The sequence below is a fragment of the Geotrypetes seraphini genome, chromosome 7, assembly GCF_902459505.1.
Source record: "Geotrypetes seraphini chromosome 7, aGeoSer1.1, whole genome shotgun sequence".
Classification (NCBI taxonomy): domain Eukaryota; kingdom Metazoa; phylum Chordata; class Amphibia; order Gymnophiona; family Dermophiidae; genus Geotrypetes; species Geotrypetes seraphini.
Window position 1 is genome coordinate 135,111,310 of NC_047090.1, and position 26,775 is coordinate 135,138,084.

The following is a 26,775-nucleotide window of genomic DNA, read 5'->3' on the forward strand; positions in this document are numbered from 1 at the left end:
GTCAGATCCAAAGCTGGACACGCCAATTAAGTGCTTGTCAATGCTAATAATTGATTGTTAATGCCTAATTAGCCAATTAGCACACAGATCTACACCCAAATTTGGGCATATCTTTATGGACAAAGCCAGATCATTAGGAAATAAAAGTGTGTGTTATTATATAACCATTTTGTTATTGCTTATACGTAATGATTTTATATTTATGCATTTTATATTATTTGTCTGAGTCAGTCTGATACATGTGTTTACAATAACTGATTATGGGCTCCTTTTATTAAATAGCGCTAGAGGTTTTTAGTGTGGGCTGGCGAGGTAAATACTCAAACAGAGATGGTTCATTCAAAAGTTAAGGTTCTAGACTTGAAAAAAAACTAACTTTGTTCAGATGGGGGATTACGTCAAGGAATTGTTGTCTGGATGGGAACATCTGGACTGGAACTAAGGCAAATTATAACTTGTAAACTGAATACCATGTATATTGGTATTATATCCCTAGTATGTGTCAAATCAGGATAAAAACATGTATTAAAAAAAAATTTGTACTGAATATTATATATGTCAACTGTAACCCGTTCTGAGCTCTTTGGGGAGAACGGGATAGAAAATGAATTAAATAAATAAATAAATAAGAAGTAGGAAAGCAGTGGGCAAAATGGAAAGATCGCAGAAAGAGGAAGACAGGCAAAAATATCTGGAAAAGTTAAGAGAGGCTGGTCGAGAAGTCAGGAAAGCAAAGATACAAATAGAAGAAAAAATAGCTGACATCATAAAACGGGGAGACAAAACATTTTTTTAGATATATCAGTGATAGGAAGAAGTACAAAAGTGGCAATGTGAGACTCAAAAGTGAAGGGGAGGAATATGTAGAAGCTGATAAAGAAAAGGATGAATTGCTTAACAAATATTTCTGTTCTGTGTTCATGGCTGAAGATCAGGGAGCGGGACTACAGAAGACAAATGCAAAAAGGCATGGTGGAGTGGTAGACCCTGATCGATTTTCAGAGGGTTGTGTTCGTGAGGAACTAGCTAAATTAAAGGTAGAAAAAAATGGGCCGGATGGTCTTCATCCGAGGGTGCTATGAGCATCGGAGCTGTTACTGCGGCGGCAGGCACTAAAAACGCTAGTGCAGCTTTGTAAAGGAGGGGGTTAATCAGGTAAAATAAAAATGTATCAACTGTCCCTATTTTCATACATTGGCTAAAGTTTCCAAAGCACAAGTCACTTTTAAAGGGCTAGTGCTGCTTTTCCAAGTAGGGAAGGCTTTGCTCTACCTTGGCTTACTGCCTTTCTTAAATTTGTATGAATATTGCAATGGATAATCTCTTTTATTCCAATGCAAATGCAGTTTTGCTAATCACAAGTTTATATTTCTCTCTTTCACACTCCTTCCATTAAACCTCACAATTCACCATTTTATTTTGCACACATTTTTATATGCTTGCAAACATTTTCTCACATATACTTCTTCCATATTTTTTATTATAAAATGCACATCTCTATCACACAGCAATGTCAGTCATCGACTTGACAAATTTGCTTTGAATTTAGAAGCCGGAACCCACTTTCTGAACTATATAGACATCCTATCTTAGGATGGCTGCAGTGAAGACAGAATCTTGAAGTGGTGTGTGTGAATGAACTGCTTTTTCTATGAGTAGATCTGTAAAGAGTGGAATAGAACGGGTACAAGTAGATCGATTTTTCACTCCGTCAAAAATTACAAAGACTAGGGGGACACTCAATGAAGTTACAGGGAAATACTTTTAAAACCAATAGGAGGAAATATTTTTTTCACTTAGAGATTAGTTAAGCTCTGGAACGCATTGCCAGAGGTTGTGGTAAGAGCAGAGAGCGTAGCTGGTTTTAAGAAAGGTTTTGACAATTTTTTGGAGGAAAAATCCATAGTCTGTTATTGAGAAAGACATGGGGGAAGCGACTGCTTGCCCTGCATCGGTAGCATGGAATGTTGCTACTCCTTGGGTTTTGGCCAGGTACTAGGGACACCCTGAGAACGGGCTATTGGTGGGCTTGATGGACCATTGGTCTGACCCAGAAAGGCTGTTCTTATGTTCGCATGTTAGAGGCTAATACAACTATGAAGTCAAGGTAAAATGTGTGGGAATGGGGGAACATGATATTTTTTTAAATTTAAACTTCTTAACTCCAGTAGAGAACATTGCTGTCTCACACCAGGTGTTAAACATTTCTATTTCCTCTCCCCCTCCCCCACTGATTTCAAGTGCTTTTGCATATATTTAAGCAAACAGTTATGACTAAAGCTTGGGTAGGCATTTTTTAACATCTTCCTCTAGATCACAGCTGACATCATGGCGCATGGGTGCTCCATAGGCTCCCTTTGAACAACTCCAAGAAAGTGGCTGCATGCTGGGAAAATAATAATGCAGGGCATGCATAACTGCAGACTTTGTACACGATGCAGGCAGACTTTATTATGACAAGAAAATCTTTGATTAAAAACCTTTTACCAGGTAAGGGACCCAACACGGTCCGTGTTTCGGACTAACCTTCGTCAGGGGTCCACTTTTGATAAAGAGGAAAATTATCAAAAGAAAAAACCTTGGATAAATAGCTCTTAATCTTCGCCAGCACTGGCGCAAGGAGCACGCTTGCAGAAGCCACTTGTGCTGGCGAAGATTAAGAGCTATTTATCCAAGGTTTTTTCTTTTGATAATTTTCCTCTTTATCAAAAGTGGACCCCTGACGAAGGTTAGTCCGAAACACGGACCGTGTTGGGTCCCTTACCTGGTAAAAGGTTTTTAATCAAAGATTTTCTTGTCATAATAAAGTCTGCCTGCATCGAGTAAAAAGTCTGCAGTTTTTTGGTTTGTTTGCTCTGGATTGTTTTTCACTGCAGACAGTTGAACCCTGGTCTTTTCCTTGGCTTTGGTTTGTTGCTGGGCATGCATAACTGTAATAAAGGCTGAAGAGGAAATACATGACTGTGATTGGGAAACAACAAAAAAAACCCTGTGTAAAGATGGTTGCTCGCTTTATCAAAGACCTGCAGGATATGTGATTCATGCACGCAAAACACTAAGGTGTGAGCTTTTATTTTCTGAGTACATCTGTGCTTGAAATTTTGCTAAGTCCTTAAATGAAGTAACTTGAGCCCTCTATGAATAGCCATGACATCGCAGGGCAGAAAACTCACATACAGGGACTTAATACTACTGACTTCCTATCCGCATTTATCTTATTCTGTCCAGAACTGTAATTATCAAACAACTTTGTCTTCTATAGGGCTCATTTTCAAAAAAGAAAATAAAGTCCAAAAGTCATCATAAGTGGCATTCGGACACCAAAATGTCCAAATCACCATGTTTGAAACCTACTTTCCAGATGGTTTTTTTCTGTGCCGTTTCTCAGCAGTGCATCTAAATTTCATGGAGGCATGTTTTGGGTGGGCTTAGGACTTGGACATTTGGCAGTGATAATCAAACAATTTACAAAACCTCCAGGGCACCAATTAGACATTTGGGGCTAGACCTGGTTTAAAAATGAATAAGTGCCAAAAAGGTGCTCAAACTGAACAGATGACCGCTGGAGGCACAAAGGCACAGCCCCCCCCCGGTCACTGACCCCCTCCCACATATCCCCAAAGCAGCCAAATCAGACCACATAAAACACTATCCTATCTTTATGATTTGTCACTTAGGCAGTTAAGTGCTTATTATTGCACTTAACCACATAAAAGAATGCTGGCTAAATAAACCTGGATACTCAATGCCAGTGCCTGGACATGCCTAGCATTAAATATCTGGGACTAACGCTGGCAGTGGCTAAAAAAATGCTCACTGCTGCTAGCTGGATATTTACCTTATAGCTGCTGGTGATCTGTAGAGCGTATTTATATTCAGAGTTGGTGACTCTGGTCCTTATTTTTAAAGCATTCCCGTGAGAAAATGGCAGCATTTAAATTGTAGAGAAGTTTACACGTCTAAAAGGCATTTGATAGCGAGGGCCATTCACATGTGGGGAAGCTTAATACCTGAAAATGCACCAAACCCCATTCAATTCCATTCCTATGGGCTTCGGTGCACCACTACCACAGTTTTTCAAGTTTTCATTAAAATTTGATAATATCGCTTATCCAATTTCTAAGCAAGGTACAAATTAAATATATACTGGGGAAGGCAAAATAAAATACGCCAAAACAATAATTTAAAAAGAGAAAAACAATGAAATTCAAATGCTGTAACTAATCAAAGACAACTGGTACATGACTTACCGAGACAAAAAAGGAAGAGGGGGAGAAATACATTTGAAAAAGGATAGGAAACATGTAAGGAAAAAACGACAGGAGGGGGACACTGAAACTTGCTTCTTTGAAAGAGAGAATTGGAAGGAGTACAAGCGAGGCTTAGATGTTGAAAGCATCCTTAAAGTAATGGTTCTTAAGTAGGCCTTTAAAACGATTTAAGTTATCTTCCTCTCATACAATCCCTCGTACTGAGTCAACTCGACTATTGTAACATCGGCCATCCCAAAAGAATATGCGATGCTTACAATTAATGCAAAACGCTGCGGTCAGACTTATCTTCGGTCTGAAGAAATTTGACCACGTGACGCCATACTACAAACAGCTACACTGGCTGCCCTTGGAAGCTCGTGTAAAGTTTAAGTTCGCCTGCCTCTGATTTAAAGTTCTTTACGGTCTAGCCCCTAAATACATAACCGACCTCTTCTCCTTCTCAGCCAACAGACACAAGAGAAGCTCCCACTTGCACTTCGTTTCCCCCCCCCCCCCCCGGTTTAAGGTTGCAAACTAAAAAAACACCATGAACACCTTCTCTCACATCAAGCGGCGTTATGGGGTAAAGATCTAGAACAACTGCTCTCGCCCACGACTTACGAGGTATTCAGGAAGCGCTTCAAAACTCACCTGTTCCTGAAATATCTAGACAGTTGACCCGTTCCTCTCTTTCCCCTCTATAACGGTTCTCTTGTCCCTTCCCCTTGTTGTTGACCAATCCCTTAACTTCTCTCAACTTGTACTTCATTAATCTTTTGTAAACCGCATAGAACTTAACGGTACTGCGGTATATAAACTGTTATTATTATTATTATTGATGCAGGGAACATATTTCACATCTGTGGGGTGACTACTGAAAAAGGGGACCTAAAGTAATGAAGAATCTGAATAATGAATATTAGGGCTCCTTTACTACGCTGTGCTAGTGGTTTTAGCACGCGTGCTAGATGCTAACGCCAGCATTGAGCTGACGTTAGTTCTTGGCGCATAGCGCAGGGTTAGCGCGTGCAGCAATGCAGCGTGCGCTAAAAACGCTAGCGCACCTTAGTAAAAGGCGCCCTTAATGAGGCTGAGATTAATTTTATGATATGGTTTTTATTTTATGTATTGTTTTGGTGATTTTATGTCATGATTGTATTGTATGGATCAACACGGTGCATGTAAAAATGTAATCCGCCTAGAAGCTTTGATAGAGCAAAATATAAATATTTTGAGAAATAAACAAAAAAGCAAACACCTAGCTAGTCAGGTTTTCAGGATATCCACAATGAATATGCACAAGATTGATTTGCATATAATAGAGGCAATGCAAGCAAATTTATTTTATACATGTTCATTATGAAAACCTGACTGGTTGGGTGTGTCTCAAGGAATGGATTGCAAGATGCTCGAAACTCCAGCCCTGGCTAAACTCTAAAATCTGCTACTTGTGCTCCTGTGCCAGGTCTGCTGAATGTCTCTCTGGCTCAAATCCTATTCTCATGCTGACTTCATTCATTTCAAAGTCCTCCTGACCTCCTTCCAATCCGTGTTCTCACTTGCCAAACAAGATTATTACACCCGCCCGACTGACTCTCGGCTCCAACCCTTGCCGCCTCTTTGCCACAATGAATTCCTTACTTACTCCAACCCTTTCGTCATTTTTCCCCCAGACTATGGATGAGTATTTCTTTGACAAGGTTCACAAAATTAACCTCGAGTTCTCAACTGAGCCACCTCAACCAAACCCTCCCCTCAGTCCTTGCCACCTTATCTTCCTTTCCTGAAAATACTGAGGAGAAAATTGCACATTTTCTTTCCTCCTCCAAGCTCACCACCTGTTCCTCTGATCCCATCCCCACCCATCTGCTTACCACCACGAGTACCACAACCAACATTAGACTTAAGACATCTTAATAGGGCTAAAAAAAATGCATGGTGACTTTTTAGCAAAGTTATTCATGAGGGAAAGAAGACCCATCAAAGCCCATTGCACACATAAGGGAGGGAGCTCTGACTATTAGCAGTTGACCTCAAGGATGACTTGATATTTTGTGGTATTGAGTGATTACCAGACCTGAAGTTAGAAATTCTAACAGTGCTTTTGTGATTTCAGAACTTCTCTGTTCTCGCACTCACAACTAATTTATCTCATATGTTATGGACATATTCTACGTACTGTAGCTATTTTTCAGAAAAATGAAAAAACCTGGCTATAACATTTTCTGTAAATCATCTGGGATTTCAACAAAAGCACACTTACTATCAGGTTTTAATACTGACCTACATGTAGTAGACTAATTAAAAATACAATACCAAATATTCTAGAAAAAGTCATGATCGTGACAAACGCTCTATTCGGCTGTTTTTGTACTTTCACAATCCTCCCATGTCCCTTCCCCCCCCCAAACATGCCTGACAAATGTTCACTTTGTTTCTTTATCTAGGAGTGACCTCTAGGAGCCAAGGAAAGAATCACAAGTACAGCTTGGAATGTCTGTGCACCAAGGAACACCCGGAACCCTAGGAAGCTTTGGAAAGTGGGGCCATTACCTGCAGAGAAACAAGGCTCCTGGTCAGAATGCTGAAGGAATTCGTGTTGAGAGGGAATGGTGCTGATTTGTAAGCGAGCGGCTAGTGAAGCTGGCAAACAAGGATATGGACCTAGTGTGAGCAAAGAGATGTTTGTTAGGTGCTCACGGCTTGAAGATACAGCATTACCAAGTTGGTGTACAGCTAGGATTTCACACACAGAACTGATGACTTAGAATTGGTGGGCAGCTGCAGAAGTAGGTAATCTCATTACCAATGTGTAATGACTTGCAGAAGGTTGAGAAATGGGGCTTGGACAGAACAGAGGCCAGGTCCTATGATGCTTGACTGTGGCTGATCGAAGTGCTCCCTGTCTGCCTCCGACATCACTCTTCCATGTCTTTGCCACTGGGACACTACAGGTGATCCGGGATACTACAGGTGATCCAGGGGGCAGACATCACAGTATTCATGGTACTGACATCTATTCTGCCCACATGAATCTACCTTCTCCAGCATCCCACACAAGACTTCAGTCCTTATTTTAAATAGTTCAACCTTCGTTTACTTAAAAACAGTTATACAAAATGAAGATGTCAGTAATTTGTCATATAATCATTATGCAGCATTGCAGTTCTGATTCCTAACTATTTCAGTATTTAAGGTAAGTCAGTAACTGGTTCCCCACAACCAAAGTACTTTGAATCCGAAAAGACAATCAATAGACCTCAACAACAAAAAGCTTCACATACTCAAATGACCAACAAACTCCAGAGAACCAACAAAGACTTCACACATACTTCAATCCACAAAGAGACTCCTCACACTTCAGAGACCAATAACAAAGACACTTCAAAGAAATGGAGACTTTCCCTGCAATTCAATAACCAACAGACTTACACGCTACAAGGAATGACAGAGCCTTTTCTACATTTCAATAACCAAAGACAATTTTATGCACGTCAGTTTCAATAACTATGGAAACTGCTTCACAAGTCAACAGTAGTCAAAGCTTTTATTTTATATACACTATTTAAATTACAGTAAAACCTTGGATTAGAAGTAACTTGGTTTGCAAGTATTTTGCAAGACAAGCAAAACATTTCATTATATTTTAACTTGATATACAAGCAATGACTTGCAATGCAAGTACATACAGTATACACACATCACAACTGAGCCGATGGTTCTTCTCTCTCTGATGCTGCAGGGGTGCAGTGACTGTTCTAAATGAGCGAGGTCTTGTAATACAAGTACGTATAGTATTTTGTATTAAAGTTTTTGGGTTGTGGAACATCTGAGTTTCCATTATTTCCTATTGGGAAATTCGCTTTGATATAAGAGTGCTTTGGATTACAAGCATGCTTCTGGAACTAATTATGCTCGCAAACCAAGGTTTTACTGTATTTTGCAAGCAAGTGTAGCTTGATCACATTGTATATATACTATGTTCTCTTTTTTCACCTGGCTTTTGGAAAAGTGATTAGGCTAGATAGATATATAAAAAATGAATTTTAATGGACAATAAAGATGGTCTAACTCTAAACCATTGTTATCTGTTCTGTAATCACACTAAAATGCAGTTCACTACCAGCAGACGTCGCATACTGGATCGTACTTGGATACTGGATTATCAAGTGCAGCGAAACCAGAGGCAAAACTAATGATCTTTCTCACACAGTCATGGACTGCTTTTCAAGTTATCCACAATGGATGTTCATCATTAACATACACATTGACTAATTATCAGCCTAATCTCCATATTTGGGTTACCCTGGAGATTCAATTTAGTTGCAGCCCTTAAGGGATTGTAGCAAATACATCTTCCTACAAGATATTAGATTTTTTAGATAAATGTTAATTTTCTGTTGATGAGTTATTAAAAAAAAAATTGGATCACCTGAATGTACACCACTTAGGTTATAAGTGGTATATAAATACAATAAATAAAAAATAAAAAAACAGTTTGTAATGAACAAATGCCCAAAGTTTACTTCCAAAGGGAGAAGGCTATTTGTTATGAGACTGGGATATCATCACTGGTAGTTTTGCCATTTACTGGTTGTTCCTGACACTGGTACCAGTTTGTCAATGTTACTGTGGCATGTTTAAATAAAGCACTGTTGAAAGGCATGGCCTGCTGGGTAAATATTAGTAGAAAATGTTTTACCAAACAATAAAGAAATGTCAGAAATACATACTGTAAACAGGAAATTTTGTAACTGCCTAAGCATCTGAATGGTTCTAAATTACTTTCAAGCCTAAAAATGATTGATAGCTGGTAGCTTAAAAGATAAGCAGAAAATCTGGCCAGAGCTTGTGATGCTGTGCAGTGTTCCTTGGGATGAAGGGAAGTGCTAAGGTCACTGTGCAAGTCTAGTGGCCGGAATCAGGGTATATAAGAACAGAAAAAATCCTGAGTGGCCAGTTCAGGGCCCTGGTGCTCTAAACCAGGGGTCCTCAAACTTTTTAAACAGAGGGCCAGTTCACTGTCCCTCAGACCGTTGGAGGGCCGGACTACGTTAAAAAAACCCAACTATGAACAAATTCCTGTGCACACTGCACATATCTTATTTTGAAGTAAAAAAACAAAACGGGAACAAATACAATATTTAAAATGAAGAACAAGTAAAGTTAAATCAATAAAGACCTCTTAACTTCAGAAAAAAAAGGATACCCTTAACCGCAAAAAAGGCCCTACTAACTGCAAAATTAAAAAAAAAGAAAAAATCCTAACTTGTTTTTACCTCGGTCCTCAGGCAGCAGCAGGCTCTGCACAGGCAAGCTCGTGACTCATCCGATCACACCTGAGACTGAGAGGAGGAGTCGAGAGACAGAGACAAGGAGGGGAGTCGGAGAGTGCGGCGCACATTCCACACATGCGCACTACGGGCCTGGGACGAGTCGGCTACTAAGCAGGACAGGCAGCGGTGGCAAAAACACTCGGCGGGCCGGATAAATATTTTCAGCGGGCCGCATATGGCCCGCGAGCCATAGTTTGAGGACCCCTGCACTAAACTCACCGCGCCTTTAATGATCGATGTTAAATCAGATCTTACTGGTTTAGCGTCTAAGGGAGGCATAATCAAAACTTTAAAACGTCCAAAACCCTGTCTTAGTTGGTAGTTGGACGTCCTAATAGCATGGACATCCAAGTGCCGATAATCAAAAAATACAACAGCACTTCTAAGCTGCTGTGCAAACAGAACTCAAAGGGGCGTGTTGGGAGGTGTGTTATGGGTGGGAATCAGTCAGGCTTAAACCTGGATGTATTGCAGCCATAATCAAAGCTTTCCTAAAGGGAACTTAAACACCGGCAGTTAGACCTATTTTAGTTGCGTCTAAGCACCTCAGCACTGCCTAAATTGACCAGATGACCACTGGAGGGATTAAGGCATGATCCCCCTTACTCCCCCAGTGGTCACTGACCCCTCCTTCCACCACACAGAGATGGGGAAATAAAACAGCATATTGAGGGCTTGCCATCAGCTAATCGGAGCAGAGGAATCTCCATTAGCTGAGCCGGTTTCGGGGATTCCTGTCAGCTCAGCTGATGGGGATTCCCCCTTGCAGGGATCAGCTGAACTGGCAGGGAGATTTCTCCCTCCCTCAAAGGCACTGATTCCCCAGCCCCTTCCACAGATAGCCCCCGCACTACACCCCCCCCACATCACCCGTCACTCCTGTATCTTGCGCTGCAAAATTGGCAGGAGGGAAGCCCACTACCTCCTGCCTACAGGGCCACATGCTGTGAATGATGAGCCTTCCCCTCCCAATGCATCTGGGGATGCAGTGGGAGGGGCCTAAGGCCCTGAATGGTTCAACATTGCAATTTGCGTATTAAGGAAGCAGGGTTGAGGAGCACTGCTCCATCTAACTGTTCCAGCCCATTCATGATTTATAAACTTCTATCGCATTCTCTCTCAATCTTTTCTCCAAGCTGAAGAGCCCTAACTAGTTTAGTCTCTACTCATAAGGAAGTTGTTCCATGCCATTTGTTCTTTTTGTCACCCTTCTCTGAACTTTTTCTAAGTCTTCTATATCAGTGATTCCCAATCCTGACCTGGTGAAACTCCAGCCAGTCAATTTTTCAGGGTATCCACAATGAATATGCATGATATCAATTTGCAAAGAAAGGAGACAGTATACGCAGATTCATCTCATGAATATTCATTGTGGATATTTTGAAAACCTGATTGGCTGGTGTTCCCGCAGGCAGTTTTGGGAATCACTGCTCTATATCTTATTTGAGATGGGGTGACCAGGACTGCACACCACAGACTTATACACATTCATGATGATATTCAGTCTTGTTCTCCAGCTCTTTAATTTAATAATCTAGAACATTCTATTTGATTTTTTAGCAGCTATGACAAACTGGGCTGAAAATTTCAACATATTGTTCACAATAACTCCAAGATATTTTTTTTTAAAGTAGTGACTCCTACTGGCATCACTTTTCATTTCTCCACACTAAATTTAATCTCCTAGTCTCTCAAGATACTTTTGAAATTTCCCACAATCCTCTGCTGGTTTTACAAGTTTGAATAATTGAGTCTTCTGAAAATTTGCATTATCTCACTCATTACTTCTATTTCCAGATCATTCATGAATGTTACATAGTACAAACCTAGTAGAGACCCTTGGAGCACTCCACTACTGATTCTTTTCCTTGTAAAATAATTGACCATTTAGTCCCAGTCTTAGTTAATCCCCAAACAAGAATGACCTCCTATTCTATTACTCTTTTAAGGAATCTCCCACAACTTCTGAAAAAGCAAATACACTATCAACGGCTTTGTTTATGCCTTCAAAAAACCTCAAGAACCTTAATTTTATTGAACCCATACTGACTCATGAGTGGAGTAGAATGGGTACAAGTGGATCGATTCTTCACTCCGTCAAAAATTACAAAGACTAGGGTAAACTTGATGAAGTTACAGGGAAATACTTTTAAAACCAATAGTAGGAAATTTTTTTCACTCAGAGAATAGTTTAGCTCTGGAACGTGTTGCCAGAGGATGTGGTAAGAGCGGATAGCGTAGCTGGTTTTAAGAAAGGTTTGGACAAGTTCCTAGAGGAAAAATCCAGTCTGTTATTGAGAAGGATATGGGTGAAGCCACTGCTTGCCCTGTATTGGTAGAATGGAATATTGCTACTCCTTGGGTTTTGGCCAGGTACTAGTGACCTGGATTCGACACTATGAGAATGGGCTACTTGGCTTGATGGACCATTGGTCTGACCCAGTAAGGCTATTCTTATGTTCTTAAGACACAATTATGTGTATCAGTGGTTCCCAACCCTGTGCTGGAGGACCACCAGACAGTTGGGTTTTCAGAATAGCCCTAATAAATATGCATGAGGCAGATTTGCATGCCTGTTACCTCCATTATATGCAAATCTCTCTCATATATATTCATTAGGGATATCCTAAAAACCTGACTGGCTGATGGTCCTCCAGGATAGGGTTGGGAACCAATGATCTATATGGTTATTATTTTTAAGTATAGCTTAAACCATTTTGCCTAGCACTGACATCAGGCTCACAAGTCTATTTTTTCCTGAATTATCTTTGGAGACCTTTTTAAATATTCACGTTACATTGGTTACCCTCTAATCCTCAGGTATTGAGACCTTTTGGAATGATAAGTTATTACTGAGGTTAGTAATTTCACATTTAAAACACCACCGGACCTGGTGATCTGTTAATTCTTTAGCTTTCTCAATTTGATCTGTTGTATATTCTAGACTTATAGTGATGTGTTTTGGTTGCTCTGAATTATCACCATAGTTTGCCTCATCCTCCCTAAGCATTCTCTATACCTCTTGGTCATCCAGTGGTCCAACTGATTTTTAAGGAGTTTTTACTTTACTTCCGATGTACTTGCATTAGTTTTTGCCTTTACAGAAAACTTCTCTTAAAAGTCTCTTTTGGCCTGCATTATTACATCTTACTTGCCAGTGGTTGTGATCATTTCTGCTTTCTTCGTTAGAGTGTTTTCCATGGGAAAAATGCTTGTGTACCTCTAATAAATTCATGTAAACCATTCTCAGCTCTCCTGGGAGAATGGTGTAGAAAACTGAACAAATAAATAAATAGTCTGACAGATACTCTTTTGGCTTTTACTACCTCTTCTCCTTCATCATTCAATCATGCTGGCCATCGTTCTACTTTACTCTGGCCTTTTATAATGCATGGGGTTTCCAAAATGGTCTTTTAAAATAATGAGTCAAAATGTTGTGTGATCGTGGCACCGAGGTACCCCCCTATTCAAACCCAGCATGCATCCAAAACGAGGGAGAAAAAGCCTTAGACTAATGTGGCAGTATAAAATCAAAAGGTACAAATCAAAACTGCTTTAAATACTTTCACTGGCAAAAAACTCCCTCACAGAACAGCTCAGGTTTAGAAAAGGGCAAAGTCACCCGGAAGCACGTTCAAGGACTTAGCTGACAAAAGAAGACTTGAGCTCCAACGCTGTCATGTCTCCTCCAATCTTCCCAACAAGCGACCTTGTTTCACCAATATTTGGCTCATCAGGGGAACAAACAATGCAGCCTTGAAAAGTGCAGCCATGCTGAGACCAGCAGTGCCCTGTAGGCGTTTTTGACTTGGACGAATTTTTGGAGGAGAAGGGGGTATAAAGATAGACGACTTAGCGGTCTGGCCGATCAAACGGCTAGACATATAATTAGACAATTTTTGAGAAAAAATATATTTTGGACGTATTTTAGGGAATGGACTTTAGACACTGCACTTTGGGTGACTAACGATTTAGGCCCAAAACGGACTTAGACGTATCTTTTGATTATGCCCCTCCATGTGTTTTTGACGTGACCTACTACCCCCAGCTTAAAAATAGTTTTTCTTTTTAAATAATGTTCACAACCCATGCAAAGTTTTGACCCCAAGAATTGCTTCTTTTTTTTTTTTCTAATTTTCTCACTAGATCATAGTTTCCTCCTTTGTAAAATTAAGCTCTACAACACTAGTTTTGTTAACATCTTTTCAGTGACAACACACTTAAATGCATCATGGTAGCTGCTGCCTAACTGCTCCCATCTCTGTTACCTCTTGAATTTTCAAAAGTCTGTTATCATAGGAAAATGATGTGCACCCAACAGCAGGTGTAATTATGTGGTCATAGCTTCCTGTTTTGAAAATCTAGCAAAATCTGCATGGTGAACAGCACTTTTTTATTAATGCAGGCAGTAATAAAATCACTCCCTTAGTGGCTACAGATGTGAAATACGTGGAGACCACTTTGGAAGTTGGTTCAGAGCTGTGGCCGTACCAAGACCAATGCTGAATCTCATTTACACCGAGCCACTGGACACCATGTAAAGCACAGCAAGAAACCGAAAAACACCAAACACAATATATGTTCATCTTACAGAAAATGAGCTTTCTCCCAAAGGACATAAAACCTAGGAGCAAATCATCTTTAACTTGAGAAAGTTAAAGGATAAGTAATTGAAGGAACATGGATTCCCTCTTTGAAGGTATCCTTCATTCTGATTACCTCAAAAAGTTGGCCAGATTGAAATAATCAGCCCCTTTCTTCCCCATGGGGTGTATACCAGTAAAATATACGTGGTGGTGGTGGGTTAGGGGGAAGGAGTGATTATGACAATAACTTCTCATTGCTTGTGATTTTCTTCTGAGTGGACAGTATATACCTGCCACTCTTATCCCCTAATAAGCCAAAACAAGATGGTACAGTTCTGTGATAGGTTCAGACATGCTACAACTGACATACCACTAGGGGCAAGCAGCATCATGTTTAAGACTGGCATCACTCAGATTAATATGGAAACCCCCCCCCCCCAGTATTGCTCTAGGAATCTTAAGATAGGCTTGGGGGGAGGGTGTTTTGAGAAGGACAGGAGCCAGACTTTGTAAAAAAAAATAAAAAAAATCCACAACTTTTTTTTTTTTTAAGGGAATTCAGGACGAAGCTGCTAAGGATTAGATTCACTAAGCTCACCGATCGTATCCCGACCAGTCTGCGAGCCTTCTCTGACCCCGACCCGATTCACTAACCTTCTGCCTGATCCGATCCGGACATGCAAATGAGGGGAAATGGCAAGCACAAGTAGGAAGGCAGCGATTCACTAAACAGAAGATGGAACACCGATTGGGCTGGCCGATCCAAAAAGAAGCGACTGCTGAAGACTAGTCATTCACGTCCTTACCGACTGCCCTGCTCTCTGTCACCCTGAAATACCAGCCCTGCAGCCCTGAAATCCCAGTATCAAAAATAAAACCATCAGAATAAAACATCTCCCTTGTGCCAAAAGCGCCCTTCTCGCTGCAAGCCTGTGGTTTTAACCCGTGTTTTTAAAGCGGGGCTACATGGCGCATTTTGTTCCATTGAAATGCAAAAGCGTGTTCTGTTCCATTGAAATGATTGTCGTGGGGCCAGCAAGTGCAGCCATCCCCCCCCTTTCATTTTGTCCTCAAGTTTGTGCGGAGAGCAGGCGCATACGTGGATCACATCTACAGGAAAAGAGGATGGTCTGCCCATGCATCTGGATCGCTCTGCAGCGTACCGTGGGGTCACTAAAGGGCGTGCGTCCGATCACTTCATTTGCATGAGGACGCTGTCATGAATCGATCACCCGGCAAGCCTCGGCCATGGATCGTCCAGATCGGTGAGCTTTAGTGAACCTAGGCCAAAGTATTTAATTATACTCGTGGGAAGTCTCCTTTAAAAGACAGCTAATCTGCCCCTGGGGGCAGTGGCTCACTCATTAATAAACTGATGCACCCCAGGGTATCTGCACCTTTACATACGAGGAGATTCATTAATTTTAAAACAATTTGGGCCCAATTTGTGTCATCACCAAGACAGGGTGCGTTGGCAAGGCGGTCTTGGTGGTTCACATCTAGATCAGATACCCTCAGCCAGGCCAGGCGTCGCATGGCAATTGCCAGAGCGGGGCTCGAGAAGAGAGCTCGAAGGAGTCATAGATTGAGCGCACCATGAACTTCCTAAGCTGAAGGAGAGTGGAAATTTGTTGCTGAAACAACGGAACCTTGCGTTCAGGAATGTACTTCTGCAGAGCTGAGAGTTGTTGTACCAGATGTTTCATGTAAAAGGAGAAATGAAAAGAGTAGTTGTTGGCTCTGCTAGCCAGCATGGCATTCTGGTACAGGCGTTTTCCAAATTTATCCATTGTCTTACCTTCTCTGCCAGGAGGGGTGGAGGCTAGACACTGGAACCATGAGATTTTTTGAGAGTGGACTCTACCAGTAGGCTCTCATGTGGCAACTGGGGTTTATCGAATCCCGGGATAGGGATAACGCGGTATAAACTGTCCAGTTTTTTAGGGGCACCTGGCACAGTAAGGGGTTCTCTAAGTTCTTATAAAATGTCTCCCGTAGAATATCATGAACGGGGAGTTTGAGAAATTCCTTGGGGAGGTTGATCGAAGTCCAAGGCTTCTAAAAATGCCTGGGACTTCTTGGAGTCGGACTCAAGTGGGATGGAAAGAGCCCCAGACATCTCCCTAAGGAATTTTGTAAATGAGGACTGCTCGGGTTTGGCGGTGGATTCAGCCATAGAGGGTTCCTCATCAGTGGAAGAGGCATCCTCCCGGTACCGAGAGGGGATTGCTCCCATAGGTCAGGGTCTCTGACAGCCGGTTCCGCATGACGGGTCTTAGACAGGGATTTACCAGATCTCATGGATACGGTGCCGGGGGATGAAGACCTGTGCCGATCTCCATCCCTGGAGGAGTGGTGCCGATCCCGGTCCCGAGACGATCGGTGTCGATCCTGGGTTCGGGATGGGTCCTCAGCCGCGCAGGTTTGAAGCGTAGGCTGTGCCGATAAGACCGGCATCGAAGTATTCATCGGTACCGAGGGGGTGGCCACTGGCGTAGTGGTGCGGGGCTCGGGCCGGACCGGTACCGGAAGGAGCGGTGCCAGCAGGGTTGGAAGCAGTTCCTTAAGTTGGTGCTGGAGCTGTTCGTGTAATTTAGTCTGGAGGATGGCCGAGATACGGTCCTCCAATGGGGGCACCGGTACCGTTTTACTTTTCTTCGGTACCATCGGTGCTGCTCTACGCTCCGGTGATGAGGAGGCCGATGAAGAGGCACTCACCGATATCGGAGCGGAGCGTTTTCGGGACTTGCGGGACACCGGAAGGACTGGTGTCACCGTTGTAGCTGGAGGGCGCTCGAGGGAAGTGGGAGGCTTCTTAGCCGGCTTACCTGGCGCCATCGACCCCGTAGAAAGGTCAGGAGGTGTTGATGTTGACGGTGCCGATTTCGGCGGTGCCGTTGACGCCGGGGTCGGGTCCATAGCGGAAGCGGTGCCGAAGAGGAGATTCTGCTGTATTTGCCTGTTTTTAAGGGTGCGTTTTTTAAGTAGTCGCGCAGCGGGTGCAGGTGTCAGCCCGATGTTCCGGACCCAAGCACTGTAGGCACCAATTGTGGGGTCCGAAAGGGAAATCGGGCGTGCACACCGCTGGCACTTCTTAAAACCCGGCTGAGGGGGCATGAAGGGAAATACGGCCTCAGCGAAATCAAAGCGGAGGCTTGTATGATGGCAACAGGCCCCGCCGGGGCCTGCTGAAAAATAAAGGAAAAAAGAAAGTTTTTTTTTTTTTTTTTTTTTTTGGATTAGAAAGAAAACAATAAACCCGAAGGAAAAAATAGAAATAAGTAAAAAATAACGCGAGCGGGAAGGCAAAAAAGGAGTTTTCAACAGCCGTTGAAACCACATGCGTCTTCTTCGCTCCGCGGAAACGAAGAAACTGGAGACCACGCACTCCTCCGTCGGGCGGGAAGGCACTCGCGCATGCGCGGTGCGGCCAACTAGAACTTTCTAGTTAAAAAGGTCCGTACCGGGGCTCCGTCGGCGACGTCACCCATACGTTAAGAATATGCTGCCTGCTTGTCCTGGGATAAAGAATCATACACTTATAATGAAAACAGTCAATACAGATTATGGTTTTGAAAAATTATTACACAAATTGTATGCTTACAGCATGTCTTAATAGGTGCAATGAGCACAGACCATGTCTTTCCCTAGAAAACATCTTTAAGAACAGGTCTTATTGGCTTGTTAATGTTACTTAGCATTCTACCTCTTAAAAACCACTCCTGGGTTACTACCGTATTAGGTTAGGTTACTTTAGAACAGTAATGCTAAAATAAACTGACTTGTGATATAATAACTCCTTCCCCCTTAATATGATAACCATGAATCACTATTTTAAAGTTTCCCATCCCTTTCATCTCTGCATCTAGGCTTCTCTGCGAGAAAGGTTCTAAATACCCTGTACTCTCTCCCTCCACCCTTGGAAGGAACGTTCTAGATCACTCTTGTATTCTAACATACTTTATTTGCTCTCTCCCTCCCCCATGGAAGGAAGGTTCTAGATCACCCCGTACTCTGACCTTTCTATGGCTCTTTCTCACCCCGTTGGAAGGTTCTACGTTCTCTTACCTTCTGAAGTCTGCAGGACCAGAGTTTTACTGTACTGGCTGACGCCTGCTTTGTTAAATCCTTTGACTCGAGCGTTGTACGTGCTGTTGAAATGAAGTCCATCCACAGTACACATTGTTTCTTTTCCAACAAACACCTCCTAAATAACCAAAAGAAAGAGGGAGGAGACATCTGAGCTGGCATGTACTGGAGCTCCATCGTTAAGAGGAGAGGCAAACTCATCAGAGAAATCTGTTTCTTTAGGGAAGATAAGAGTCAAGCACCAGGGAAACGACAGGGCTGGCGTGTTTCGCTTTAATAAACGGAGTTTTCATTTTTTCAGTTTTGAGTGACGGCTTCATGAATGGACACAATAACAGACCAGTCTCTCTGTATAAGTTATCAGATAGCATACCATGACCGAGGCCATTTATCAGGGGGTGCAACAATCTGGCATAAACTTCGAAAAAAAGACAGGCGAGTGAGTAAGCAGCTAGACAGGAGCTTCATGTCGCCTGTCTTTTTTCAAAATTTATGCCAGATTGTTGCACTCCACATGGTCCTTGAGTAGAGCAATTCCGAATATCACGGACCCCTGAGGAAGAAGTGTTTTTTGAAACATGGACTGTGTCGGGTTCTGTTTTCATGAATGAGAATCATCCTTTGGAATACAGTGTTTTATTGACTTTATTAAAGTTCCTGAACCTTGTACATCATCTCTACAGTCTTCCTTTGTTTTGTCGTTCAACTTTTACCCATTGGATCTTCCTTTGTTTTGGTTTGTTGACCCCCAGCCTACTCCTTCTACAGTTGTACCACAAGATTTCACAGCTTAAGCCTTAATGGTAGCACTGCAGGATTACCTCTAGTGGTCAGCTGCTGCCATTTTGCATATGAACCTTTGGCAAGACATGATGGGTGGGGGAGGGGGGGATCTTCAGAGGTGATGGAGGAGGTGATTGACTTGCAGAGCTGGTGCCAAGTTTTTTTTAAAAAAAGCTATCCCAAGATGCTACATGTTAGTGACGATACTCACAGGAGAAAAAATAATGTGGCTTAAAGCTGGACTTATTTTTCCATGAATAAAGCAGTTTGCAAAATTCACTGCAACCTGCATTATTCAATTTACATAATAATGAGACTTGGCAATGCTCCTGCACAGTACCTACCCTAAACTGTCCACCGTTTCCATCATCCAGCTCCAGAATGTAGCCTTCCACCAGCACAGCAGACAGAGGGGGCTGCTTCCACGACAAGGTAGCACTATTATTGTCTGTACAGCATTCTTCCAGTTGCAGGATGGGGGGTGCTGGTACTGCAGAGGGAACTAAGCAAAATTTAGCGTCAGCCTAGCTTTGCAGGCCAAACCCCCCTCCAATTCCTACAGAACAGGTGGATCAAAGGCACAGGAATTTAAGGTAAAAATTAAACTCAGCTTTCTTGCTGCATTAAGAACAGGGATTGCCTGGGGGAGGGGGGGGGGGTAAAGTCATATGCAAGACTCATTGGAAGGACTCATTTGCATAAATATTTGCATGCGTCTCTCAGTAGGGTTTCAAAACACAGCTACTAGTGCATAGAGCAAGCCCTGATTAAGGGCTAGATTCACAAAACTCACCGATTGTGTCCCGACCACTTTGCGAGTGTTCTCCGACCCCCCTGACCCAATTCACTAACCTCCTCCCCATTCCGATCCACACCTGCAAATGAGGGGAGATGGCATGCAAAGTAGGAAGGCAGTGATTCACTAAAAAGAAGGAATACCGACTGGGCTGGCCGATCCAAAAAGAAGCGACTGCTGAGGACCAGTTGCTCGTGTCCCTGCCGACTCTCCTGCTCTCTGCCGCCCCAACTCTCCTGTTTTCACTAGCAAGTTGTTCCAGTAGCAGCACTGGACTCCTAGGATTTCATTGTCCTCTACCAGCAAGTTTAGTGGCTGAAGACTGGGAGAAATGAGATTACTGATATCACAACCCGTACCTCTAGCACCAGACTGCTCTCTGCCGCCCCGACTCTCCTGCTCACTACCATCCTGCAGTGCGAACCCATTCTGTTCCAGAACACATTGTAGTGCAGCCCTGCATTAAACCCGCGGGTTAAAACCACGGGCTCGCAAGTAAACAAGCTGTCGGAGGGAAGGGGAAGACTGGCTGTAGGCCTCTTTTTAAGCTATAGGCCTCCTCCTTAAATCCTCAGATAAGAGGGTTAAAATATCTGCTAGATGAGACGGAATTTGATATATGCTGGACTGTCTAATAGTCTGAAATATCTGCAGACATTACAAAATATTGCCGTTAAACTGAGGGATGCTAGATAGAGGCCATGTTACTCCTCTGTTTATACATTTTCACTGCACTGCCTCTTAAGATATTGGTCCTTTGTACATAAAGCATTTTTATGATTATATGCCCAGTTATATGTTCTCCTTAGTTTCTCCATATGTACCTACTAGTTCGAGAGCCATATTCGTCGGGTTTTCAGGATTTCCCCAATGAATCTGCATTGAAAGCAGTGCATGCAAATAGATCTCATGCATATTCATTGAGGAAATCCTGAAAACCCGACTGGAATATGGCTCTCGAGGACCGGAGTTCCCTATCCCTGTATAGCTAGTCAAAGCAAAGTTTATGCCACGGTGAGCAAGCACATGCGCAGACCATCTACAGGCAAAGAAGATGGTCTGCACATGTGTCAGGATCGCTCTGGGGTCGGTGTGGGGCGTGTCTCTGATCGCATTAATTTGCATGAGGAGGCGTAGTGAATCGATTGCCCGGGAAGACTCGCCCACGGATCAGAACGCTTAGGTGAGTAAAGTGAACCTAGCCCTAAGAGGAGCTGATGGATGGGCACTTGGGGTGGGGTGGGGGGGGGGAGGGACCACTATAAGAAGTTGTGAAATGGGAGCACATGAAAACAAAGGGCTGGTTTAACTGAGTAAATGTATTTAATTAAAGTCTTTATTATCCATCTTTTCATTCTTCAAAAATCTACTCATGGAAAATCGACACAAGTAAATCTACTCATATAAAACTTTAGCTCTTGAAACTGGCTCAGTTTCCTGTGATTAAAATCACAAGTTGCATAAAAGAAGACCCCCATCTGGAATACTGTGTATAATTCTGGAGGCCGCATTATCAAAAAGATGTGCGGAGAGTTGAGTCGGTTCAGCGAATGGCCACCAGGATGGTCTCAGGACTCAAGGATCTCCCGTATGAGGAACGACTGGTAAGTTGCAGCTGTACTCACTTGAGGAATGCAGAGAGAGGGGAGACATGATCGAGACGTTCAAATATGTCACGGGCCGTATCGAGATGGAAGAGGATCTCTTTTTCCTTAAAGGACCCACAGCAACAAGAGGGCATCGTTGAAAATCAGGGGTGGGAAATTTCGACACCAGAAAATATTTCTTCACCGAAAGGGTGGTTGATCGCTGGAATAATCTTCCACAACAGGTAATTGAGGCCAGCAGCGTGCCAGATTTTAAGAAAAGATGGGATTGGCATGTGGGATCTCTTTATGGAGGTAGTTAGGGGGTGGGTCATTAGTGTGGGCAGACTGGATGGGCCTTGGCCCTTTTCTGCCGTCATGTTCTATGTTTCTAACTTTCCTGGGGCGCCCCTTCCAATTTACAGGGTAGGCATGACATTTCACACTAAGCATCCAAATGTAACTGATTAACCTTAGCTGCAGAAATGGCCAGCCTATATCTCTTTATTTAAATTGGAAATGGGCAGATTCAGCAAAATATTGAACCATACAACTATAAAGCAAATGAGGGCTGAATATCTGTGTAAAGATAACCAGGGATGTTCCCAATTACCTTTCCCACTTAGGCCCGGAAGCACAAAACTCTCTGATCGTCTAACGATTGTTGCTAAACCAGTTCGACTGGTTTAGCGATGACCTAATTTGCCGACCCGATGTACAAAAGTGTTATTCCAAAGGCTGCTTCAGGCATTGGGAGAGAAAGTTTGAAAAATGGCTCCTCCACGCCACAAAGAGGTGCCACTGCAGGTGCCATTTTTCAAATTATCCTTCCCAATCCCAGAAGCAGCCTTTTGGCGAAATGCTATTTAGCCAACGTTGGGGCAGGAAAAGAAGCTTGACTAGAGCCAGAGATAAGATTGTGACACACAGCCTGCATAAGAGCCACAGACAAGTTTTTGTAGTTTTGGAGATACAATGTTCCATATCAGCATTTAAGAACTGTTTGAAAGCAGCGTTTACATTTGGTTATGTGAACTTTTAACCAGCACTTTGAAAGCACTTTAAAATGTCAGCACTTTAAGAAGTATTCAGCAATGCACTTTTGAATGTAATTTTGACTACAGTAATAAATGCAGCTCTTTAAAATTAAGAAGCTGTAGCACAGGTGGACAGGAGGTATTTGCCAGTAACGCTATCCAATCCTTTTAAGTTAAAAGAGGTTTTCCCCACAGAGGTCTGAGGCTTTTCCTCCTTGAACAATTGTTTCTGTGTTGCTTCTGTTGAGTCTAATGCACTTATCCAGCTTAAATAGTGGGGTTCCCCAGGGGTCTGTGCTGGGATCGCTGCTTTTTAACAATGATCTAGAGATGGGAATAATTAGTAAGATAATTAAATTTGTTGATGTCACAAAGTTGTTAAATCTCAAGAAGCCTGTGAAAAATTAAAGTGGACCTTGTGAATCAAAATGGCAGATGACATTTAATGTGAGCAAGTGCAAAGTGATGTATGTGGGAAAGAGGAACCCAAACTTCCAAGGAAAAGGAATCGGGTGTTATCGTTGAGGATAAGATGAAAGCCTCAGCTCAATGTGCAGTGGTGAATAAGAAAGCAAATAGAATGTTAGGAATTATCAGGAAAAGAATGGAAAACAAAGATGAAAATGTTATAATGGAAGAATAACAGAACCAAAAGAAGGGAGGTCCAACCTCGTCTGCAGTAAAAAAAAAAACAGCCAGGAACAAACAAACCAAAACTGCAGATATGTAGAACGATGTAGGCAAATTTTATTGTGACAATTTTATTGTGTCACGCCAAGAGTCTCTGCAAATAGTAAAAATCGCTAGCGATTTTTACTATTTGCAGAGACTCTCGGCGTGACACATCATCTGTTTGGTTTTATATTATTTTTTTCAATATTTGTTGTGATATATGTTTTTTCCTTTATCTACCATGGACCCCTGATGAAGGTTGTCCGAAACACGGACCGTGTTGTGTCCCCTGTTTGGTAAAAAGGTTTTAATATATAGTTTGCTTGTCACAATAAAATTCGCCTACATCGTTGTACATATCTGCAATAATGGAAGAATAATTTATCTGTTTTAATTTAGGACTGCAATAAAGAGTGCAGACGCTTGAAGACATATATTTCTTTATTCCGGAGGAATAAAGGATCTGATCCATGTCTGGGAGGCTAATTCACGAATTGCCCTCATGCAAATGAGGGCTATCAGAATCACGCCCCCAACCGACTGCAGGGATCGCTGAATATGGGGGGTGTAGATGGCCTGCGCATATGCTGGCCCTCCGTGCCCGGCAGAGCTTTTTACTTTTGTTTTTTTGCGAGCCCGTGGTTTTAACCTGCGGGTTAAAACCACAGGCTTGCACTACGGGGAAGAGAGCAGTTGGGGAAGAGTAGGAGATCGGGCCGAGAGCAGATGGGGCAGAGAGTAGGAGATCAGGGCAGAGAGCAGAGAAGCAGGGCAGAGAGCAGGGCGGCAGAAGGCAGGGCAGTTGGAAAGGACCTGCACGACTGGTCCTCAGCAGTCACTTATTTCGGGATCGGTCAGCCCAGTTGGTGTCCCTCATTTTTTTTTAGTGAATGCTGTTCCCCCTCATTTGCATGCGGGGGTCGGAAGATGATCGGGACAGAGGTTAGTGAATCGGGTCGGACAGAAATCGAGTCATAAAGGGGTCGCTAAGTGGTCGGAACTTGATCGGTGGGCTTAGTGAATCTAGCCCTAAATTCTACAGCTATGCTGGCTGAAAATTGACATAAAATATACAGATAAGTTATCTGAATCTCTTTATGAAGCAGTGTTCTGGTTGAAATTGCTTGATTAATTTTAGGGGCCCTGTCCCCAGTGGCATGGTATGGGGGGGGTCGGGGGCGGTCCATCCAGGTACAGTCTTTTTTAAGGGGTGCTGGCACCAGTCCTCCTTTCCCCCCCTCCCCGCACGTGCGCCCCTGCCCTTTCCTCGTACCTCTTTAAATTTCCCTTTGCGAGCAGTATTACGAACTTGCTGCCCGTGTATCGTCTCTCTCTGATGTCACTTCTGGGCCCCGCGCCTAGGAAGTGATGTCAGAGGGCTAGTCGACACAATGCAGGCAGAAAATTTGGGATGTTGCTCACGCCTGGAATATTAAAAAGGTATAGGGGGAGGGAAGGGGGGCATGCGTGCACGGCAGGGGAGGGTCGGGAAGGAGAGGGGTGCCATTCACCCTCGCTACGCCACTGCCTGTCCCTCAATTAAGCTCCACCTATTAACTGACATTTACATCTGACCCTTAGTCCTCTGTTTCTTGTTTAGAATGGCAGAAAACTCAATTAAGTTAGCTTTAAATATTAATCAGTAAGTGCCAGGCTGGGCTCTCTAGTGGGCTATTTTCTCACCTAGACCTATTCCTGGCAGCTTTAGTTGGCTGGACCTGCTCTTCCTCATTCCCACCGTTATTCCTTCAGTTTAGTCTTTTCCCTGTCATGTCCTCTCCCCCCATTTCGTTAAGTCAGAGACAATCATTTACTTTTTTTTTTTTTTTTAATGTGTGTCTTTTATGTATGTTTGTAGACTGTCACTCACTGTACAAATGTGAATATAAGGAAAGAAAATATTTCTGAAGAGAATCCTACAGTCTTGTTAATCAGTTTATTTTGCAAATCTGTGCCTAAGCTAGAAAATGTTTTCTAGGCAGGCTGCATACCTCACTACATATCCGCACAGATTAAAGTAAACTGTTTCAGTTATCACTGGGACCCTGCAAGGGACAACCATACAAGGAAAACAGCAGGGGGGAAGGAATCAAAAAAGGGAACAAAAAATCATCTCCATAAGAAAGTAAGCAATGAAATGCTGATTCATGAATAACAATGTAATCTTTAAAGCTAAACACAACAGGATAATCTCTTATCTACCTTTAGGCCAGCTCTGGCAATCAGAAGTTACTTGGCAGCTAATCTGGGCAGCATTTTCACAAGGATAAGAGGTTCTTGGGCAACTCTTCTCCCAAGTGCATGACTCCCCACCAGGCTCTAGGTGTGTTCACTTTCTTCACACAAACCACTCCGGGGCAGTCCAAGCAAGAAACTGCAGGGCTCTCTGCAAAGACCTTGTGATCCCTCTAGAGCAGTGGTCTCAAACTCGTGGCCCGGGGACCACATGCGGCCCGCCAGGTACTATTTTGAGGACCTCGGTATGTTTATCATAATCACAAAAGTAAAATAAAACAGTTTCTTGATCATAAGTCTCTTTAGCTATAAATTATGATATTATTATTAAGACTTTAGCCAAAAGGAAAGATTTATAAACTATAAAGAGTTTTACTTCATGCAAAATTGTCATTTCTTTAATAAGACATTAACTATTTTTTCTGCGGCCCTCCAAGTACCTACAAATCCAAAATGTGGCCCTGCAAAGGGTTTGAGTTTGAGACCACTGCTCTAGCGAGCAAGATTTGATGCCCCTGGTGCTTTTGGGGAGGGACAGGGAGGCTCTGGTTATTTACAATGCTACTTTTTAAATCACCAGGTTCATCCGCACCAATCAATTCTTTAAATCTATATGGCCCAGATTCTCAAAAGTTTAACACCGTCACTAAACTGTTTTCCGACAGTTTAGCCTGTATGCATTTTAGCGGTGGATTATCAAAACAGCTTATCTCTGTTTTTAGTGAGGTTTCTAGCAGTCTCCGACACTGACATGTAAATGGGCTCTTCAACATTAAAATGAGCACTCTGGTGGATTCTTTAAAAATCGCCAAGCCATTCTCCCAAGAGCGGCGTCGGCTTATGGCGACAAAAATCAGCAACTGGTCCAGGGGTGCCAGTACAGTGACAGCACTGTTTAAAACCCTGGCATGGCAGTATCGGAGACTGCTAGAAAAGCAGTTTTGAGAAGAGACCCTCCCTCCCCCAGCAGCAAGAGAGATGGCCATCTCTCCTGCTGCAAGGGGGGCGGGGTGTTGGGTGGCAGCAGTAGAGATTGAACATCTCTCCCACTGTTGTGTTTTTGCGTTTTTTCTGCACAATTGCCCTTCGCTGGCACATGCAAATTTAGCGAGTCTTTGCTACTCTCCACCAACTTCATTTACATGAGTGTTTTTTGGAGAATGATTCATTTTTTAAATTCGCTACCAGAATGGCTGTGATAGTAATAATAATAATAACAGTTTATATACCGCAATACCGTTAAGTTCTATGCGGTTTACAATAGATTAAGCGAGGTACAAATTGATTAAATTTAAGAGAGGGGAAGAGGAGAGTTAATAGGACCGGAAATGCGTTGTGGAGGAGAAAGAGATTAATAGGAAAGAGGAATCACTATGGAGGAGAAAGAAGATGAGTGAGTCAG

At 42.8% G+C, this 26,775-nt stretch overlaps 1 protein-coding gene across 4 annotated transcripts in view; it reads right to left on the minus strand.

Annotated features, from left to right (window-relative positions):
* Positions 1–26,775, minus strand: part of TRIM9 (tripartite motif containing 9) — a 163,333-nt gene that overhangs the window by 23,086 nt on the left and 113,472 nt on the right. The window contains exons 6-8 of one of the 4 annotated variants that reach the window (XM_033952994.1): positions 19,392–19,537; positions 18,244–18,382; positions 6,807–6,917 (exon numbers count right to left, since the gene is read on the minus strand). In XM_033952994.1, the coding sequence (XP_033808885.1) occupies positions 6,807–6,917; positions 18,244–18,382; positions 19,392–19,537 (396 nt within the window). Of the gene's footprint in view, positions 1–6,806; positions 6,918–18,243; positions 18,383–19,391; positions 19,550–26,775 lie in introns of all 4 variants that reach the window. The other 3 variants (XM_033952993.1, XM_033952996.1, XM_033952995.1) reach the window with 3 other exon arrangements.